At 43.9% G+C, this 21,792-nt stretch overlaps 2 protein-coding genes across 4 annotated transcripts; one reads left to right on the plus strand and one right to left on the minus strand.

The window, feature by feature from the left end:
• The first annotated feature begins 7,085 nt into the window (after positions 1-7,085).
• Positions 7,086-14,907, plus strand: NELFCD (negative elongation factor complex member C/D). 3 transcript variants are annotated; one of them, XM_041417848.1, is made up of 15 exons: positions 7,086-7,221; positions 7,659-7,774; positions 7,939-8,048; positions 8,854-8,963; positions 9,266-9,373; positions 9,929-10,081; positions 10,895-11,025; positions 11,435-11,600; positions 12,222-12,356; positions 12,748-12,887; positions 13,074-13,188; positions 13,487-13,582; positions 13,777-13,917; positions 14,251-14,380; positions 14,788-14,907. In XM_041417848.1, exons 1-15 carry the CDS (start codon positions 7,156-7,158, stop codon positions 14,820-14,822), a joined length of 1,752 nt encoding a protein of 583 aa, XP_041273782.1. In that variant the 5' UTR covers positions 7,086-7,155; the 3' UTR covers positions 14,823-14,907. The 3 variants fall into 3 exon arrangements, with proteins under 3 accessions (XP_041273782.1, XP_041273781.1, XP_041273784.1); XM_041417850.1 differs by lacking the exon at positions 7,086-7,221 and adding an exon at positions 7,548-7,566; XM_041417847.1 differs by lacking the exon at positions 14,788-14,907 and having other exon boundaries at positions 14,251-14,769.
• A 1,541-nt stretch (positions 14,908-16,448) lies between these two features.
• On the minus strand, positions 16,449-21,652 carry CTSZ (cathepsin Z). The gene is made up of 6 exons (XM_041417753.1): positions 21,422-21,652; positions 20,620-20,783; positions 18,832-19,011; positions 18,114-18,264; positions 17,754-17,916; positions 16,449-17,310 (listed from the first exon to the last, which is right to left on the minus strand). Exons 1-6 carry the CDS (start codon positions 21,568-21,570, stop codon positions 17,197-17,199), a joined length of 921 nt encoding a protein of 306 aa, XP_041273687.1. The 5' UTR covers positions 21,571-21,652; the 3' UTR covers positions 16,449-17,196.
• Between the last annotated feature and the right edge of the window lie 140 nt (positions 21,653-21,792).

The following is a 21,792-nucleotide window of genomic DNA, read 5'->3' on the forward strand; positions in this document are numbered from 1 at the left end:
TCTGCTCAAGCGTGATTTTGGTGGGTTGGTTTTTCAACAGTTTCCAACACAAACTCTTGTTTCTGTTTTAAGTTATACAACTGTTTTGTTGGATGGGGGTTGGTTTAAAAAGAAAACAACAAAAAACAACAAACAAACCTGGTTCAAGATTGTTTTTGGCACTTCTGTAACTCAGAAATGGTTTTGATTTTAAAACAACCTTCGGCAAGCCAGTAACCTACAATATGGTCTGATCACTTTGGGTATTTTGTAAAAATAATAATAAATTGTAGAGATGTTGTGGTTTCAAAATCAGCTACTGTGCATTTGCAGTAACTTATTTCAACCCAAGAGCTTTTAGTAATTTGTGCATCAGAGCACACATTCAGTGTGGTGCAGCAGAGTTAACTCCTGCAGGGATAACTCCTAAAGATTTTTTTCTTTTTTTAGTAATGTGGAGAGATAAATCCACTGCAGACTAGAAAAGGATTCAGCTGCCTCTGAAATCATCAAAAACTGCTCTCAGAGGCTGAAACTGGAGGTCTGCAAGTTGATAGGAGCAGACTTTGATGCAAAAGCCTAGGAAGGCATCCTGGATCAGCTGTCATAGGCAGGAGTCCTGAGGGCTTTTCATTTATCTAGAAGTGTTTTGGTTCATGGCATCAGGGCAGGATTTAACTGAGGGTATGGCCTAACTCCAGAGGAAGGGAAGCTAACACTGCTCCACTGTGCTGCACAGAATTGATACCTGCAGGCTAATTTCCTCCTGCCAGTAAATCTATGCACAGATCTATTCATGTTCATGGCTTCAGAACTTGAGCACCTTGTAATGTGTCATGGTGTGTTGTTCCTGTAAATGATGGAGGATGTTTTGTATTATTTATCTTCTTTTCCAATGTCAGAAGTTATGTGCCAGTAAAAACAAAAGACAAACACAGGAGATTGACCCCAGACCTGGAGGCAGAGCCCGTGACAGCTGAGTACCAGTCCAGTGCCTTAGTGACAATGCTCTTGGTGATTGGTGCTATACAAATGTCTTAAGAGTGATGAAGTTGTTCTAAGTTATAAAATTATGTGACTCATTGTGGAAGAGAGTAAATCCTCTTCTTTCCCCAGCTGTACCTACTGTGCTGTGTGTATTCCTAGCAATGCTGGCACTCCTAAGACCTCTTCCATGGAAGTAGATGTTAAAATTCCTACTAATTTAATAAGCAGGACCAGGGCCATAGATTGCTATCAGGGGAAATCTCACACAGGAGCAGGTCCTCATCTCTAAAATACATGTTGAATTTGTATAACAGTAAAAATATTTATAAGCAAACATCTGTTTGCAGTCCAAAACTAAACTGTGCCCTTCTTCCTCAGCTTGCTATCTCTGAAAATTCATCTGGGAAAAAAAATCTTCCTGTTCTATGACAACCCTTTGAAGCGTCTTTGTAAATAAAATAAGCTACAAAGGGGATTTCTGAAGCTCTGCTGATGAAAGCCTGACACTAAAAAATCCCTCTGGTGACTGACAAGACAAATTCCAAGAGTGAGCCTATTTTAATCCTGGTCATGCTCAGTTGGCTTCAGTCCTGTGAGTGGATGTGTGTCAGGACAGGTAAAACTGCTTCAGAATTTTACTGTAGTGCACAGGCTGCTAAAACCTGCATAAGTACTGGCTTTGGAATTGATTGTTTTGATCCCTGATTCCCATCAAAAGCTCAAACTTCTTTTTATCCTGGTTACTTTCAGTGTACTGAGCTGAGCAAAATGGGTGCAGTATAAAGCACAAATCTGACCTGGAAAAGCAACATGGGAGGAGGTGGGAAGGCAAATAAGATCTCTCACTGCATTAAATGTAAAAATAATAAGGTGGAGGTTTTTGTCTGACATCTGTGTCCTATAAATTTAGCCTGGTCCCGTGGAAAACAGGGAATTCCCCAGGGTAACAACACCATTGATACCTCTGTAACATGAATAACTGACCAAAAATGTGACAGATAATTAAAAATCCACCAAAAAACAAACTTACAGATTTTCCTAATTTTTTTTCCACTTAGGAAGTCTGACTCAAAATTATTGAATGACAGAACAAAATAAAACCTTTAAACATTGCCCCAGATAGGGAGAAGGATAAATTTTTGAGGGAGAAAATGGTGACACTAGGAATTTTTGTGTAACATGCTTTCTAATGCTGGGGTACCAGCAGACAAATGTGAGCTAATTCAAAATTAAAATGTGAATTTATCTGTTCACTTTAATTTACCCAGTCATTTCATTGAATGAGTTGGCTAATTAATTATTTTAATTTACTACTACACAAGTTTGGAGAATGATAAGCCTAGGACAGAGGCAGTAATGTTGGGAATTCTCTCTGTTCTGTTGTTCTGTCATGCAAACTATTGTTTTAGGCTGTGAATTTTATGTGGATTATTAATAGTGAAGTACAATGTTTCTATCTGTAGTGTTCTGGTATTTGATGTGGCTTTGGAACTGTATCATTCTTGCAGCTGAAATGCCGGCGCTGGCAGAGGGAGGAGCAGCTGTAGCAGGGTTGGGAATGGCCGCATCAGAGGGGCACATTCCAGTTCTTTTTTTTGCTACATTTTCAGTTTGCTGTTGGCAGGCTCCACAAAAAAAAAACAAATTAGGGGTTGGGTGATAGAAGTAAATGCTGTGGAAGAACTCAAAGTATTAATGGGAAGTGTTTCAGACTGGTGCTGAGGTGGAGCCATGGAGATGTGTCCTGAGGGAGGTGTGAGGCCTCAGGAATATCTCAGTAGTTTTAATCTGTTCTCTTGCTGTTTGAAGGCACAACATCCAAAATGAGTAACAAATTGTGACAGTTCTGGTGCTAACCCTGAGTTTTGTTTCTCACAGGGCAAAGCTCTGCTGGGATACAGAGGTTTGTCTGTGTAAGGCAGTCTGGAAGCCCAGAGCAGCCACGAGCAGCAGCTTTTGGGAACCTGTTTGTGATTCAAAACTGGGAAACTCAACAGCCAGCTGCTCTGTCCTGCAGCACAACCCAAACCCTGCTGCCTTGGGGTTCCGCTGCTTTCTCCTGTCCTCACCCCCCTCACTCTTGTGAGAATAGAGCAGAAAGAAAGGTATGAGACAACTTCAGAGTTCAAAATCCATCACCTTGGACACCGAAAAAGAGATTTAGGGGGGAAATACTTGATTCCCCAGGTGAGTGACCCAGTCTGGGATCCTCATACAAATTTTCAAAGTTAGAGAATGATCTATCCCAAAATACAAGGTTTATCCAATTAAGGAACTGGAAAAAAAATCATTTTGTGCAACCATTAGAGCTGGGAGATAGTTTAGTGAAGGTGAGTGTAATGATCAGCATGAAAATCAACTGGAACTTGCTTTAAAGCAAGAAAATGTTTCCACCACGGGCTCATCTTGAGAAGCGCTTGGGGCGTTGGGAGGCTCAGTGTTTAAAGCAATCCTCAATATATAAAATACAGTTCCAACTTTTAAGTTGACATTCGAGGGACACTAGAACGACATCACATCAGCAACCTCCAAACCACCTTGTTTTGTCTCAGAATATTCTTGGTTACCTGGTGAAGTGTTGTGTGTTCAATGTCTGGAATAACTGTTACCAGTACTTGAGGTACAAACAGAAATGCTTCGTCTTGAGGCTCTGCTTGAGAAGGAAGAACTCTTTAGCCAAAACTCATTAGCCTAATGATGCTGCTGTAATTTCCTACTCCATTGGAAAGTTATTACCTTAACTCTAGTTGAATGTATTGGCTGCTTTGTAAAGGGCTAACGATTACAAAAATACAAATTTATGCTAAAAGAATTTGTAGAGGGCAAGGAGCAGAGGGAATGACAGAGAATGCCAGGGTGGATATTTTTAAAAAACGTATGAATAAAAGGCAAACAGTTTTGTTGGAAGTTGGCTCTTCTTTTTGGGATTTTTCTTCTGTATTTTAGGAAGGAACCAAATGAAGTTGGATGATTTCATCAGCTGTATTACATTCAGCCCTTTAGGCAGCAAATCCTGAAATACAGTTAAATAATTTGGTAAAAAAATCAAGCAAATTTTGCTGTTGGAACTGAAACTTGAGCATTTGATACTTTGTTTATTTTTCTGTTAAATAACAACAAAAAAAAAAGGTACAAAAAGAAAAAATAATGTAATTTTCCATGTTTCTGTACATCTGGCTCTTCACACACTTTCATTTTCCAGAATGCCTTTACTGCTTCATCAAATCATGTAGCAGAGACACCAAGGCTGACCTTCCCTGGATATTTATTGGGCTGCAAATTCTCTGTCTCAAAATTTATCTCAAAATTTGCTCTCTTCCTCATCAAAATCTCATTAGATAGAAACTGTCACTCAAGAATATTTTACACATAAAATGTAGTCAAATATGCACTTAGGGGAAAATTTGTTGCATTAATTTGCTGCATAATAAAACCTTTCAGGGACATTCAGGTAAATCTAAGTGCTTTTAGTCATGAACATTTCACTGATACTTTGTAAAACACAAATCCATATGGGGGAAAGCAGTTAAACCCAAGAGACAACCAACATTGTTTCCAATCAAAATTGCAAAGGTTTAGTTAGCAAAATCAACTTCTGGTACATTTACTATTTCATCACATTTTAAGTGATATCTTGAAACTGTTTGGTTTAATCTGATTTTACCTCTTATTTATTGACCTGAAGTGAGGCAAGCTTGGATATTGCAATTCTGCAAAGGGCTATTCAGCAAATGTCTGGCTGTTACAGATCTCTAGTTTCCTTCTCAAGGGAAGCTGAAAGTAAATGCTTTGAGTATTGTTAATTCTTTATATACTTTTAAAAAAATCTTTTTTCTGTTACTGCAATCAAAATAAACATATAAATATATAAAGATGGAAAACTTCTAATTTTAAGATTCAGGCACTTAAATTGTATCATAAATGTATAATACCACCATGTCTCTTAATGGCAGTTGGTGCTGGGGGCTGTTCCTATTTTCTACTCAGTTAAGCAGGAAGTTTTGTACCATAATTATCACTGAAGTCCCACAAGTCCAGCTGTTGTCACCAGACAAAACTGTTACCTGCTCTGAAAACACTTTACTGAGGCTGAGAGTGCTTCAGGCCATAAGCTCTGGCACAATGAAATTCTCTGGGCTGCAGATCCCAAAGTTCTGTCCAGGAGATGCACAGCAAATTTTGGTTGTGGGAAGGAAGATTCTCCTACCTATATAAAAAGTGTCATGCAAAGTGTATTTAGATGAACTTTCTGTAAAGAATCAGATCTACTCCTAAGCTTCATGAAATCTCAGAATTGTGGTTTTCCCATTCAGTTTCATTGGAATGTTAAGTTCTGGGCTCACTTTTTCTCAGATTTGAAGTTCTCTGAACCTTCTGTTAAGGTATTGTAATGGTTACTCTGAAATCACCTCCAAAGAACTTGTCTTACACCTAACAGCTGATACAGGAGGTGCAGAGATGTTTCTTATGGGACTCTCAGTACCTTTTCTGTCTTGGTTTGGGATGGATTAAATTCAGGTCTGGTACTTTCTTAGGAACTCTGACTGGTTAATCACTCTGTCTGTTCCAAGTTCACTATTATTTCTCACACCTATGGGATGGAAATTGCCTGCTAAACCAAATGGGCATGAGCCAAAAACTTTTTCTCAAGGATATTTCCATTGGCTCCCAGCCTCAGCTTGTCACTTCACTCCCAGTTTGTCCCTCACAAAAAACGACCACAGGCACCGGGATGCCCTCACTGTCCCCCTGCCTGCAGTGGAAAACGTGGAAAACCTGTCCCTGGGTGCTCTGCTTCAATCCGTGTCGTTTATCCCGAAAAAGTATTTTTTTCCTTTCTGCTGGCAGAGCAAAAAGAACATTATCCCGGGCTCTCCTGGCTGTCGGAGCAGTGATCCAGGAAAAGCTGCTTCACCACTGTAGGGCAGCACAGGACAGCACAACTCTGCTGTGCTGCAGCTCAGGTGCTTTCTCTCTATTGAGCTTTGAAGTGCAGCAAATCCCTTGATTAGCACAGCAACCACATTTGAACGATTTTTTTCTGTTGGAGATCCTATAACTTATTTCTGAGCAGGGTTCTTTTTGGCCTTTCTTACCTAGCAATGCATGGAAGACAATGTAATGTCCTTTTACTATTTTTCAGTTAGAAACTGAATGAGAATAAAGGACCTTTTAAATAATTAATCGGCAAAACTCCTGGTTGGCCTCCAAATCCCAGAACACACCCTCACCCTCCCTTTTCTCCGGTTGTACAAGAGTGAAACTCTTGTACAAAGGGAGAACGGGAGTGGATCTGAAGAGACACAAAGGGACTGTTTGGTCTCACTTACGCCTCTCTCCTTGCCTGAGGCCTGATTATGTGATCAGTTTTCATTGTGGACTTGCCCCCTGTTCATCTAATTCCCTGTCCCTCCCTTCCTTGGGGACACTCTCGACCCATTATCTTTGCTCAGCATCCCCAGGAAGGTCCCAGGGTGAGCAAACCGGAGATCCAGCTTTGTGGATGCTGATGTCTTTGCTCAGCACCCCCAGGGTGAGCACAGCCAGCGCTCTGGGGATCCAGTTTTGTGTGAGGGAACAAATCCCGTGTCACAGAACCGCCCAGGACAGGTGTCATGGCTCTCACAGCACCTCTCCTCTGCCCGGAGATGCCCACTGTCATTCTCCAAAGTTACCCTTTTTTTTTTTTGTTTGGGATTTTTTGGTTTTCCTACTTGTCAGTTTTTCTATTCTACTCTAACATCATTCCTATCCACTTGCTGTTGTTCAACATCCCCCTCATGCTTCCATGGGAGGGACGGAGGGAACTGCTGCTGTCAGCTGCAGCCAGAAAAGGAACACATCCTTTGGAGAACATTTCCTTCGGGGCAACACATCCCATGGAGAACACATCCCATGGACAACACACCCCTTGGAGCAACGCATCCCTTTCTTTTCTCTTCCCTTGCAATTCCCGTCCGGTTGCTGCTGCGCTGGGAAGCTTTGCAGGGCAGTTTGATGTTGCATTTCCACTGGTTCTTTCTCCCCTGAGGTGTGCGTGCCCGCGGCCCGCCTCCCCTCACAGCCTGCCCGCCCTGAGGGGCCCCTCCGCCGCCGCCATCCCGGGCTCCCGCCCCGCCCTCGCCGCCATTCCGCGGCGCTCCGCCCGTTCCGGCCGCCGGGCGGGGAGGGCCGGGCCGGGCCGGAGCCATGGAGGACGCCGATTACTTCGAGGGCAGCGCGGCCGAGTGGGGCAGCGAGGCGGACGGGGGCGCGGTGAGCGCCGGGGGGAGCGGGGCGAGGGATGACCGCAGCCCCGGGCGGCTCCCGGAGCAACCCCTGGGCATAGATTCCGAGAGTTCCCCTGGGTCCGGAGCATCCTCCGGGACAATGCTGGAGTATTCCCCGGCAGGGACTCCGGGTGTTTCCCGGAGCGTCCCCCGGGCCCTCCCGCTCCGCCGCGGGCGCTCCGGGCTGAGGCGATAGCGCCGGGGGTGAGGGCAGGGGCCGGGGCTGCGCCGGGCCCGGGGTTAAACAGGGAAGGCGGCGCTGCTTTTTGTGCGTTCTCCGTTAATAATCGCTGTTTGTCGGGGTGCAGGTCGCTTGCGGTGCTGAGCCGAGGTGTGTGTGCTGCTGTGGGCAAAAAGAGCCTGAATATGGGAGTGTGGGGGGAGACGGGACGGGGAGGCTGACCTGACTGTGCTTGTGAACAGCAAGATGATGAGGATGGGGAGGGAGAGGATGATGCCGAAGTCCAGCAGGAGTGCCTGAAGAAATTTTCAACGCCTGATTATATAATGGAACCGTCTATATTTAACACGTTAAAGAGGTGAGTGTGACCTGGTGTGTGTTATGGTGTGTTCGAGGTGTCACTTCGTATGGAAATGTCTCCAAATATATAAATGGTGCTGTTGTTTTCCCTTTAAATTTAGACTTCTATTTGTTTTTGGTTTTAATATGACTCATATAGTTATTTTGTAATCCTTTCATCAGATATTTCCAAGCAGGAGGTTCTCCAGAAAATGTCATTCAGCTCCTCTCTGAAAACTACACTGCAGTGGCACAGACTGTCAATTTGCTGGCAGAGTGGCTCATTCAGACAGGTATGATACACGATACAGAGTATTTTGGGTCTATATTCTGTCAGAGATATCTGAATTTGTGGCAAATTTGATCATCCACAGGAAGTGGATTGTTACAAAGTTGTCATCCTGTATGTGGCTAAATCCTTTATAATAATAGGTTTATTCCACTTGGAGAATAATGAAGCAATATGCTGATGAAAGGCCAACAAACTGGTTATAGTTATAAAAGGTTTTATAGTTGAAACAGCTTCATAAATTATAGCTTCTTTTTAATTTCATTCAAAGGGCAAGGGTGCTATTATATAGACAGTATAAGCAGTGTTTTTATCCTGTAATGGAATTAATTATGTAATAGTTATTACATTACCAGAATTATTGTACTCTGATTTCAGAAATGTAGAGCTACTCATTGCTATTTATGTGTTATTTTGTAGAATACTATCAAAGCTACTGATAACCAATACTTAAAAGGATGAACTTTAGTGTGTAGTAACGTGGCTTTGTGCCCCAGCCCTGGTGATCCCTTTTTTTGGGACACCCAGTAACAGTCCTGGGCATTGCTTTTTGTGTGTCTGATCAGGAGAGAAAGGGGAAGGCTGTGACCTGAGATCCTAAACAGTTCAGTATTTAGGAAAAAGAAGTGGAAAATCTGTAAATCTGTATCAGTGTGGCTCAGTAGCAGAGCTGATGGCTCTCCTCTCATCTTCTCTGTGCTGATAGATTTTGGAGTAGTGTCTGTTCTCACTGGGAAATGTGGGACGCTGCTGCTGTGTTCCACTGGACTGGCATTGCATCTGCCAAGTGCTTTGTTCCTTCTGTGCAGGTGTTGAGCCAATGCAAGTTCAGGAGACTGTAGAGAACCACTTGAAGAGCTTACTGATCAAGCACTTTGACCCTCGGAAAGCAGATTCCATCTTTACAGAGGAAGGAGAGGTGTGCATGCTGTCCCTGTTGCTGTCCCATCCTTCCTAGATCCTTCATCTGATGGAGTGGTGAAGGGAAGGGAAATTCACTCTTCAAAGCTCTTTGGCTGAGGAACAACTGGTTTCAGAAAACCTGCTCTGTCTCACTGGAGTCCTCAGAGGTTTAGAGAGCTTGGAAATTTGGAATGCATCCTCCTTTGTAGTAAAGCTCTGTAGAACAACTCACAGGACTGCTGTGAGGTAAAAGCCTTGCTTTTTATGATCCCGACAGCAAGGCATTCTTAAATTTCTCTCTTGCTCTGTTCTTTTCAGACTCCAGCCTGGCTTGAGCAAATGATAGCACATACCACATGGAGAGACCTTTTTTACAAACTGGCAGAAGCCCATCCTGATTGTTTAATGCTTAACTTTACTGTGAAGGTACTATGCATAAATCTAATGAATAAGAATATCCATAGAGAGCTAATTGTTCTGGCATCAAATATTAGTTGTGGTCTTGCTTGTATCTTTTATGTATTCCTGCTAATACTAATTAGTAAAAGTACACCTTGGTGGGAGGACTTGTGCTGCAAGTTGCAGTAAGTGTAATTTCCCAGTTTAAAGTACTGTTTTTTCAATTTTTGTTGAGGTGTGGGGTTTTTCTCTTTTTTCCCTTGTTTGTTTGTTTTTCTGTGATCTCTGTTTGAAAATTCTGGATTTCTGGTGCAGTGGAACATCTCAGTCAGTTTTGTATGTTTCTGTGACAAGAAAAGAATGTTATCTTTTGGTCTGCTCTGCTACATTTTTAATTATTATGCTTTATTTTTGCTACATCTTCAATGATTTCCTCTTCTGTAAACCACAGTATAAATGTCAATTCCAGTCAGTGTATGCAGAGGTGGAACTTAGATTCTCTTTGTTCTTTTAGATTTGTTAGGATATCAGAAATAGAAATGTAAATAACACAAGGTTTCTGTGATGTTTTTATTTTTATAGCTTATATCTGATGCTGGGTATCAAGGGGAAATAACCAGTGTTTCAACAGCATGTCAGCAACTAGAAGTATTTTCCAGAGTCCTGCGTACATCTTTGGCAACAATTTTAGATGGAGGAGAAGAAAACCTTGAGAAAAATCTCCCTGAGTTTGCTGTAAGTTTGGTTTTTTGGGTTTCCCCCCCCCCCCCGCCTTTTATGTGAAGAGGGTTTTATTTCTGGTGATCAGATTTGGTTTTTCCCCCCCCCCCCCCCCTTTTATGTGGAAAAAGAAGTGTTCTGCTTTCCAGTTAGGAGGTACAGAGATCACTGTGGGGTTGTAGCCAATCTTGATGTCCTGCAAAAGCTTATGAAGAGAAGGTATATCTGAGTTAAAACAGAAATTTATGCTTTTTGGTCATTCTGTGATCAAGAATTCTTTGGGTTGCTTATGTGACACTTCTTACATTTATTAAATGGATTGTAAAAAGGTGGTGGCAGAACTGTTGTCTTTCACACATACTGCAAGATCTAAAGATCAGTATTGTCAATCCCCTGGCAAATGAAAATAATTCTCTTGTCATCCACATCAGTGTGAAAGTTGCCATCTGAATCAACCCAGCATTTCAGTGTTCAGTAACAGCACAATGATTTTCAGCTGGCTTTGAACTTCCCTTAGTATTTAAATACTGCAGAGAAAGTACTGAGAATAAATAGAACAGATTTTCCTCTGTTTTGGAATTTGAGAAATGAAGTTCTCAATTCAGAAATTTCTCCTTGTATGGTGTCAGTGCTTTTCTGTATTTTCCTCTTGGCTTTTGGGGTTTGGGCTTTGTTTTTTAGTTGTTTGTGCTTTGTTTTTTTTGGTTTTTTCCCTTTGCAATCTTGCTGTTTGTTTTCCCCCCCTTTTGCTCTCACGCCAATGTAATCACAGAAGGACACTGGGATGTTTCCTTGCTGTCTGCTGAGGTTTGTGCTGTGCTTCCACAGAAGATGGTGTGCCATGGAGAACACACGTACCTCTTTGCTCAGTCCATGATGTCCATCCTGGCCCAGGAGGAGCAGGGCGGCTCCGCGGTGCGGCGCATCGCGCAGGAGGTGCAGCGCTACGCCCACGAGAAGTGAGTGCCAGCTGTGGCACCAGGGAAGTGGAACCCACCACAGCCTGTGAACTCTGCTGGCTTTTGCTCGTCCTTCGTCACCTCTCACCAGCAAAAGGAGAATCTTTAGCTGCAACAGAGCGGTTCTTGTAGTGGGGCTTGAAGTTGTGGGACAGCAGAAAAGTTCAGTGTCCTGTACCAGAGAGACCTGAACTGGAAAAGCAAAGACCTGATGTTTCTGTCTGTTAAGAAATATCTTTTTATTTTTCTGTTAACATTTTGGAAATGAACAAGGCAAACACAGGCCTATTTCTGTAATTACCCTAAGGCATTAGATCCCATAGAATATGCCCTGTTGACTCAGTGAGACTTCATCTGAAATGTCTGAATTAAGGAAATAAGTCCCTGTGTGTGTTTGCTCTTCCTGCAGAGGCCACGATGCCAGTCAGATCACCTTAGCACTGGGTACTGCAGCCTCCTACCCCCGAGCTTGCCAGGCTCTGGGGGCAATGCTGTCCAAAGGAGCTCTGAATCCAGCAGATATCACTGTCCTCTTCAAAATGTTTACAAGCATGGACCCACCTCCAGTAGAGCTGGTGGGTATTCACCTGTTTGTAACCTCTGAAACTTATTTCTGTTACAGAAGCACTCAGAAATGGGGTGGCTTGTGCTGAGTGTTGTATGGACACAAAAATTAAATCAGCACTCACTTGTCCCTGTGTAATTTTAAGTAATGACTAAAAGTGAAGCTGCTATTTGCATTCTGGTTTGCATCAGCTTCATGGTACTTCTGTTGGGGTTTTTTAATCACTCCAAGTTGTGTTTTTACATATAACTAAATTAAAGACTGTTTCCATAGGAAATAAAGATGGCAAGGAATTAATTCTTTAAAAAAAAAATCCCTGCCCACTTTATCACTTTGTTATAAGCAGGCCTAAATTATACATTTCACATTTCTCACTGAATTGTTCTAACATGGGTTTTGGTAAGAAAAGGCAAGATTTTGATACTTTAGAAATATGGTCTGTAACTGATTCCTTTTTTTTCCCCCTTTTTTTCTTTCAAAAGTCTGTGTCTCTTCAGAAAGCTGTTTAATGTACTCTTAAAGGAAAATGTGTTTATCTTGTTCTATGCAATGTATACCAAATGCAAAAACTCCATTCTTAGTCACCTCTCATGATTCTCAGGCTCTGATAAAATGTTTTTTCTCTTCACAGATCCGAGTGCCTGCATTTCTGGACCTCTTCATGCAGTCCTTGTTTAAACCAGGTGCTAAGATCAACCAGGATCACAAACATAAATATATCCACATACTGGCATATGCAGCTAGTGTTGTAGAGATGTGGAAAAAGGTAATGTTTGCTTCTGTGAATAATATCCTTTTTTACCTGCAGCAGCCTGCCTGTGCTGAAGAAAAGGTATGGTTGTGAAGTCACTCAGTTTAAAATAATACATGCAGCTTAGCTTAGTTATTTTAATATGAAATGCTTCTGCCTTCAACTGAGGTGATTAAAAAGTGTAGATCCTGATGATGAAACAAAAGTCTGAGTGCACTAAGAATTAAATAAAGCAAACATCCTTGTACTTCAGCTCACTCGTAATTAATTCTTCTGAAACTTGCATGTGAGTCTGAATTGTGAGACAAAGGTTGCAATCCTAGGCTTATTGCAGGTCAAGCTCCTTTCCTTAAATAACCACAGACATCTGCAACTTTTGCATTCCAACTTTGCAATAATTTTGCAGAACAAGAGAGTCAGCATCAACAAGGATGAACTCAAGTCGACCTCAAAAGCCATTGAGACTGTTCACAATCTGTGTTGCAATGAGAACAAAGGGGCATCAGAGCTGGTTGCAGAACTGAGCACTCTCTATCAGTGCATCAGGTGAGCAGAGAGCCTGGGAGTCTCTCATGACTCATAAATCCTGTCTTTCACACACAACTTGTCCTCCTTGGGTGGCAGAACATTCATTTCTGTGCCACTGGAAAATGATGGCAGGTTACTTCGGGTTCCTAATAAAACTTCCACTGATTTTTCATGCTGCTGTGCTGAAGTGATGTCTCTCTGCAGGTTCCCAGTGGTGGCCATGGGTGTGTTGAAGTGGGTGGATTGGACAGTGTCAGAGCCACGGTACTTCCAGCTGCAGACTGATCACACCCCAGTTCACCTGGCACTGCTGGATGAGGTAAGAGTGTCTGGAAACTGTGCTGGAGAGCAAGAACAGTTCTGGTTCTTGTGTAACACTGAGTGCTTGTCATTTGCAGTAAGGCAGTAAATATGCAGAGGTTAATCTGTTCAGAGTAAATTGTTTGGTTTTGTCAGCTCAGCATTATTTATGCCAGGAAAACTTGGGCATCATAGAAATGATGGAATGCTTTTCTAAATGAGTTTCTGTCTGGCACTGAACATCAATGCAGGCTTGTCTGGTGCATTGTGTTTTAAATTGCAGTTCTGAGGATCTCACTCTGCTGTGTTGTTTGCAGATCAGTACATGCCATCAGCTGCTTCATCCCCAAGTTCTGCAACTTCTCGTGAAGCTCTTCGAAACAGAACATTCTCAGCTGGATGTGATGGAGCAGGTGACACTCAGAGGATTCAGTATTTTTTGTTACTTCTCATCAGTCACTCTTACCCAATTCAACAGCTTTTCCTCTCACAGCAGGGTTAATGTAGAAGTGGTTAAAATGTAGCACAGCAGATACTGAATGAATAAAAACTGCACACTCTGAGGGCAAGTTCTGAAGTGTTGGCTCTTCCCTCCCTTCCCCATCAGCTGGAGCTGAAGAAGACTCTCCTGGACAGGATGGTTCACTCCCTGAGCCGAGGCTACGTCCTGCCCGTGGTCAGCTACATCCGCAAGTGCCTGGAGAAGCTGGACACCGACATCTCGCTCATCAGATACTTTGTGACAGAGGTCAGCAGCAAAAACTCTTTACTGAAGTCTAGAGATCAAGTTTAAAATCAGCTCCATGTGTTTTGGATATTCAGAAATCCTTCAAGTTCAGGTCAGAGTCTGAGCAGTGTCTCAGTGTTCACCAGGATGTGATTTGGTCCTCCTGCTCCTGACTCCTGGAAGTTACAAGGTACTCACAGAGCACCCTGAGAGTACATAACTAATTACTTGCACTTGAGATCTCTTGTTCTCCATCCAACTACCTGTATGCTTCCAAGACTGCTGTATGAATTAAATGTTGTCCCTCCTCCCCCTCTAAGTGCAAGAATAATCAGTTTTTGTCTGCTGTTTCAGGTGCTTGATGTGATTGCTCCCCCATATACCTCAGACTTTGTACAGCTTTTTCTTCCAATCTTGGAGAACGAAAGTATTGCTGGCACTATAAAAACAGAAGGTGAACATGATCCTGTCACAGAGTTCATAGGTAAGTCACGTTTATTCCTTGCATACCTGCTTCCTTTTGTGTCTGTTACAACTTGCAAATAATGTTTAGGAGGAAGATGATTGCTAAATATAGGAATGCCTGCCAGCTGTTTTCACAGACACTTCCCTTTTAGGGGCCTGTGTTTAGCAATTTTCCTGTGATCAAGAATCTGTGGGTAGTAGTGGGGAAAGTGAAGATAAATACTACTTTTTGGGAACTAGCACTGCAGCAAGGAAAGAAAGGAAGGTTGTCTGTCATAATATTATATTCCATCCTAAACCAAAACATCTGTCCAGACCCTAAAAGCCTAATTATTTACATAATGCAGAAATCCATATGCAAATATATAAATCAGAATCATTGTAACATACTGAACAGTTTCTTTTTTTTTTCCCTCTCCTTTTAAGCTCATTGCAAATCTAACTTTATTATGATGAACTAAGCAGTGGAAAACATCAAGAATGCAGCCAGAGCTCATGGTCACTGCTTTGCCATGCTTTCCACCAGTGAGGTTCTACAAATGGGCAGAAAAAACCCAGCAAAAACCAACAAACCTAAAACAAGGAGGAAAAGGCTGAAGGGTATCTGCGTGACTTGCATGGTGACCTTGAAATTCTTAACCAGAGGAATGTTTGTGTGTCATATCAGAGAACTGTTAATGTCATTGGGAAAATGGAATTATACCAAAGGTCTTTCTGTTGTTACACAAATCAGTATAAATCTGTGTTCTGAAGAAGATAGATGGCAAGAAACAGATTAATTTGAAAGAACATTACTTTGGTTACTTGCAGAATCTGTCCCTGATTCTTTGTAATAAACAAAATATGAAAAACAGGTAAGGTAATTCCTACTAAAACCACTTTGCAGATAATTCTCTGAATAGGTCTTGAATGCTCTGGGCTTTGATGTTGCAAGTTGTTAAAGATAGGAATTTGTGGGACTTGCTCTGTGCCTGCAGCACAGAAGCCCTAATGTCTGTCCTCCCCTTTGCATTGTATTAGAATTCTAAATATCCTACATGAAAACAAAAAATGTGTTTTGTGTAACACAAGAGTTGCAATAGCCAAGGTTAGTTTTGTATTGAGAGAGGAATTCTATGTGAGTGTGTTACCTTTCAGAATCTATTTTTTGCTAAATAGATGCATCAGATGTTACTGGTAAGTTTCATTACCATGTCATTACTGTCCCAAAATATGAAATGTGTGCCGAAATTTCATTACTGCTTGTTGTAGCTTTGTTTTTATACTGATCTCTACTTTGTCCTGGCTGATGCCAAACTGTGGGAGAACACCCAACAATATAACTTACCTTTAAATAAAGGTGTTTGTTCTTTTCCAGAGAAGTCTTTCAGTTTCATTAACATGACTCATTCTCTCTGTTCATTGGGCTGGATTCCTCTTTACACCCCTCACTTTTAAACAAACAGTCATTTTCTTGAACAAGCCCATTTTGCTTCTCCAAGCACATCTGTTTTCTGAAGAACCTCCTTTCTAAAAGACACTGAAACTTCTAAGTCCAGCTGGATGTAAATTTAAAAAGCAAATCACCTGGAAAAGGCAAAAGTTGCTTCTGTAGAGGATGTTCTGAACTTCCTTGCTTATCTTTGAATAAAGATTTACTATTATTCCAGCCAACTCTCATTTAAAATTTGCCTGACACCTAGTTTTTGTAATTTAAGTAAACTGTAGAATTAGCAGCAGAAATTATTCACCCTATAGAGAGTCTATTTAGGATACAGCCCTGTACAAGCTCTTGGTGATAATCAAGAGCAATTTGCTCTGTGTCTATGCAGCTTTGCCAGCAGTTTAAACAAGGTTTATTTTTACTTTCCTGTATCCTGCTTGGTATCACTTCCTCTAACCAGTTCCTCTGTAGATGACTTTTAACTTGTTAAACTCTGAGTGCTGTCACACAATCCTGTTCTTGCCCAGTTGTTTGAACCAATATTCTTGCTGTATAAAACTGCCCACCAGTCCTTTCACAATAAAAAGACCAGAGAAAGCAGCACCATCCAGGCAGAGACAACCACACACTATCAATAAGCTCTTACAATAAATACCCAGTCATGTAAGAGAAAAAGTGTGTTTATTAAATCAGTTAGCAATGCCAGGTAATAACATCTGATATGGCACCGATTTGTCATATTAGTGAGGAGTTCTGGGTTATGGCAATTTATGTTTTGCTTCTTTAGAAGAAAAAGGGCACAGTCACATATTGAAACAAGAAATTTGAGCACAGACAAGACTAATTAAGTAAGAAGTGTTTAGACTGTCTTTTGGTTAAAGTAATTCCCATTACATAATTTTGGTGGATAAAAGCAACTTCATTATTTAACAATTCCAACACCGCTGTTTCACCAGGAGCTCAAGAAAACAAGGTTTAATATTTTTAATTTATCATGTCCAGACTTCTCATGGCTTTTGCATCATTGCAACATACTTGGTCAGTACTGTCGCAGAATTTAAAAGAAGCTCTAGACCCAAATATTGAGTACACTTTTCCAGTACATCTACATGATTTGTATTTAAAAAAAATAGATATTTACATGTACAGGTTCTGTGATTCAGTCAGTGTGATTTTAATACTGTGCATCAAGGTAGACAACTCCTTCATGGGTGAATTACTTCAAGATGTAAATAAAATTAGGGCAGTTCTGCATTTTTTGAAGGCATTGTGTGTTGCATCTGGGCTAATTCTGCAGAAGTGCCTGGTGGTGTTGAACTGTGAAGGAGTCTTAGGCTATGATTCTTTAAACAAGAGGAGGTTGTGCTGGGAAGCTTCCCAAGTACCTAAACACAAAGCTGTTCCATGTAGAATCAAGGCAGTATAGGATCTCCATATGCACAGTCCTCTTCAATAGCCAGATTGTAGTCTGCTCCTCTTCCACCCTTGTAGGCACTGGTCACAATCCTCAGCCACCCTCTTTCACCCTGTAAAGGATTTAATTTGCATTGTAAATTAGGAAACACAGCTGTAGAAACTGTGTTGGTGAGTCTGTTCTGTCTGCCAAATGTGAGTGATTTAAGTGAATGAGGAATTCACTGAAGCTGAAGTGTAGCCCTGGAGTCCTGGGGCAACCTGCTTTGGTGAATTTACATCTCACTCATCCAGTCCAGGTATGTGATTGGATTTTTGCCTACAACTAACAGCAATTTCCAGTTGCCCATAACAGGAGCTGCACGTCCTTGAAAGGCACAATTTGGGACAGAGCTGAAAGTTATTACTCAAATAGCTTTGGCCAAATGTCCTTGTCTTCGGATTGACTGGGTAGTCTAATTCAAAGGAAGTTTCAGTTTTATGTCCACAAGCTGTAGTTCTGCCAGTGACAAACCCCACCCTCCAAAGGCAGAAGTGTGTTGCCATGTCTCCTTACCCAGGGCTCACCCCAGGAGTTACGAACTATCCAATATTCTGTCCCGTTTTCCACTCCCCAGCCAGCCACAGACACGATGTGGTTCACTGTAGGGGAGGGGTTGTACTCTGTGTACAGCCCCCCTGTGTAGGCATCCAGCTTTTCAGTAGCCATTATGCCACAGCTGCAAGAAAACAGAGAGAGGAGGTTTCATACAAGGGGATCAGGGCAGGGGTCTGGCTAAAAACCAACTGGTTTTCTTGTATTTTGAATTCTGATCTCATTTTATATACAAACTAGAGTCTGCATGTTAGAGCAGAGCTGCTGACATGTGCGAGAGTGAAAATGTACACCGAGTTTCATGTTTGGGGGTTTTTTTACCTAATTGGTCCATTAGTGTAGATTTCTGCCATCATTTTTTCTCTTCCACTGACAGACCCATAGTCAGCAACTTTCCAGAGAGTGTAGTTCTTGATCACATGGCATTCTCCAAAAGTGACACAAGTTCCACACTGGTTGAACTTCTTGCACTCTGTAAAACAGAGATGAGATTACCACTGGAGATAATCTGCAGGAAGGTGCTTTTCTTCAAGTGAAGTGATTGTAGGACACTGAGCTTTTATAATTTGAGGCAAATATTAATAACTTCAGAGTAATTATTAATACATATTCTCTCTGGTGAACTCAATTATTTTCTGGAAACCACATTTGAAGTCCCTATTATCACCACTTACTGTTCTTTACTTCACAGGTGTAAATACTTTGTTGAGGACATAAAGAAACCATTCCAGTCATACATGACCAAAGGTTAAATTTCTCCTTTGCTCAGCTTGAGGTGACACTAGTAAATGTTTCATTAGAGATTGTGTGTCACAGATTTAAGAGATTAAGTTAAAACCATCCAGCTGTGCAAACTTGCCTGAGCATGATTTAGTGCTACACTGTCTGGAGCAGGAGACACACGCAGCCCCGTTAAGCAAACCTGTTCTATCAGTCAAACAGCAGGAACCAGTACTCTGAATACCCAAAACATTTTTTTAACACACTAAGATCTGCTAAACCTGGGAAGAAATCCTAGAGCAAAGCAGAGATATCCTACTTTGATCCTTGGCTTGGTAGTTGTTGCAGGTCTCGTCGGGGATGCCGTGCTCGTGGGCGTACCTCCAGACCCCGGAGTGGTCCCCACCCTCACAGGAGCCAGCATCAGCACAGTCAATGACATTCTGCACTGACAGGTAGGCAGAGGGCCAAGCACCCTTCCTCTTGATGTTGATTCGGTCTGCAAGGATAAGAAACTGGGGTTTGCTGCTGGAATACATCGGTGGCTACACATTGCAACTGGCTTTGAAACTGTCTCCTCTTCACTGAGCCTGTAACTGGCTGCAGACAGCAGCACTTGTGGTTGGAAAGGCTCTGCTGTCTGCAGTGAGGAACTCAGCGTGACCTAATTCAAACCAGAGGCTGAGCTATTATTGTGGGTTTCCATTACCAGGGTTTTTTTCCATTAAAAACTCAGCAAAAACGTGGAGATGAGTAAGATCTGTCTAAAACCTTGAAGAGCCCTAGACCTTTTAATTCAAGCCACAGCTTCTGAAAACTCCCAGATCTGATTCCTGACTTTGACAGCGAAGAGTTTTCAAACACACATCATAAAAACAGCTCTGAGCAGCACCTTTTACAGGAGTAGAGATTTATGTATGAGTCCATGCATAAACATGAGCCCATGGAGCCCAGGCTGCTGGCTCTGTGAGACAGATAACTCTGAAAGCTTTCTCCTGCATTTAGACTGTCTCCTTGCTGTTACATCAGCATCTCACTGTTATCCTGCCATCTCAGACAGGCACCACCACCCTGCTGCCTTCTTTTGTCAGAAACAACAAGCTTACTTGGAGGAACAGCTTCCTGACGAGTATTTATAAACTGCTTTTCTGCATTAACAGTCTTAACTGATGCCACTGTAGTACTTCAAATCCTGTTAGTACCGACAACATTCAAATAAACTTGACAGAACAGGGAGCTATCATCCCAGCCTCATCTTCCTGCAAGTTGCTGTATTTTACTATCCCAGCACTTCACTCCACCCTGGCAGGTGTCATACCTGTCCACATCCTTGTGTGCTCCATGATTTCTGCTGTCTGCTCACACCTGCATTATCTTCCCCCTTCTCCCCAGTTTCCCCTTCACAGCTAATTTTCCTACAGCCTCCCTGTGCAAGTGGTGCTTCTCCAGCACGAAGCTGTTGCATGCAAATCATGCATTCTCTCTAGAGCCACTACTTCTCCATCTGTAGCAAACCACTACTTCCCCTTGACTAAGAAAAAGGCTGAAATCAGACTTCTGTGTCTGCTGTGGTGGTCAGTCCATGGAATTACAGGGCTCCTGTAGCAAATACACCACAAGAGGCATCTTCTTTTATTTCCTCATTGCCAGCATGGCTGGAGAGCCCCTGCTGTAGTGAGGTACCAGAAGGGGGAAGGAGACCTGAGAAACTCTTTTGCATCTGCTGCTGCAAACCACCACACCTCTGAGGGAGGGCAGAAACGCCAGATCTTACCCCAGGACCTAAAGAGCAGTTTGGGAGGAGCTATGGCCACATTCCTTCTGCAAACAGGTTTTTAACCACAAACCATCATTCCCCCCTTGCTGCCTTTGGATGAGGTGGAAACAGCCTCACTTTTCTATTGAAAGCAACCCTCCTTGCCTTCAGCTTGGGCATTCCCACTGCTCTGGTGTATTCACAGACATCTCAGCCTCGGTTTTGCTGCGTTAGTCACTGCAGTGATTTGGCACCTTATACCAGCTGTCGGTAACCTGAAGCTAAACTTGCTTTGCTTCCCAAAAACTCCCGATTCCAGCAGGGAGCCCACCCCAGCGAGCCCGAGGGTACCTGCCAAGGCGCTGGTGCTGCCGTGGGCCCAGCAGGAGCCGCAGTACTGGGGGATGTGCTGGTTCCGAGTGGTGCTGGCGTAATTCACCCCATCCACGTTCCTCCAGTCCCAGCTCCGCGGCAGCGCCGACACGTCCAGGTACTCGTGCGGGCGGGGGTAGGTCCTGCGGGGGAACGGGACGAGGAGGTAGCGCCGGCATCCCCCGGAGCAGGGCGGGCGGGTGTTATTAAAAACAAAAACACCCAAAAAAACCCCAAAACTCAGGGATTTCACCGAGTTTCACAACGGGCCCGCCAGCGGCCGCCGGGGTCACGTGAGCGCGGCGTGACCGCTCCGGCCCCGCGGTCTCGTGACCGCTCCCCACACACCGGAGCCCGGCACGGCCCGAGCGGCCCCGGGCACCCCTGAAATCACCGGACCCCCCTGAGCACCCCTGAAACCCCCGGGCTCCCCCGGGCACCCCTGAAATCACCGGACCCCCCTGAAATCCCCGGGCTCCCCCGAGCACCCCTGAAACCCCCGGACTCCCCCGGGCACCCCTGAAATCACCGGAGCCCCCTGAGCACCCCTGAAACCCCCGGGCTCCCCCGGGCACCCCTGAAATCACCGGACCCCCCTGAAATCCCCGAGCTCCCCTGAAATCCCCGAGCTCCCCCGGACCCCCCCTGAAATCCCCGGGCTCCCCTGAAATCCCCGGACCCCCCCGGGCACTCCCGAGCCCCGGCTGTGCCTGCCCAGCCCTTCCCAGCGCTCCTCTCCGAGCCGGGGGTGGCCGGGAGGGCACAAGGGAGCGCAGCGCACCTGAGGCCGGGCGCCTTGCGCGGGGCCGGGCGGTAGCAGTGCTGCCCTTCCCTGAAGTGGAGCCCGGCGCGGGCGGGCGGGCAGAGGCAGCCGCAGAGCAGCAGGAGCGGCATGAGGAGCGGCAGGAGGGGCTGCAGCGGCGTGGCCATGCTGGGACAGCGGCAGCTCCCGGGCTGCGGCCGCACCGGGGTTTGAGGGCGGCGGGAGGGGAGGAGCGGAGGGCCGGGCCGGGCTCACCTGCGGCGGGCGGGGACAGCGGGCCGGCCCTGCGCCCTCCTCGGTGCCGCCTCAGCGTGTCTGATGGAGCTCTTGGGAACGAGGAGCAAACTCAGATCCCGCCTTCCCAGCTCAAAAATTTGGTCACATGGGTT

Source organism: Onychostruthus taczanowskii, unplaced genomic scaffold (genome assembly GCF_017590055.1).
Source record: "Onychostruthus taczanowskii isolate IOZ18803 unplaced genomic scaffold, ASM1759005v1 scaffold57, whole genome shotgun sequence".
Taxonomy (NCBI): Eukaryota; Metazoa; Chordata; class Aves; order Passeriformes; family Passeridae; genus Onychostruthus; species Onychostruthus taczanowskii.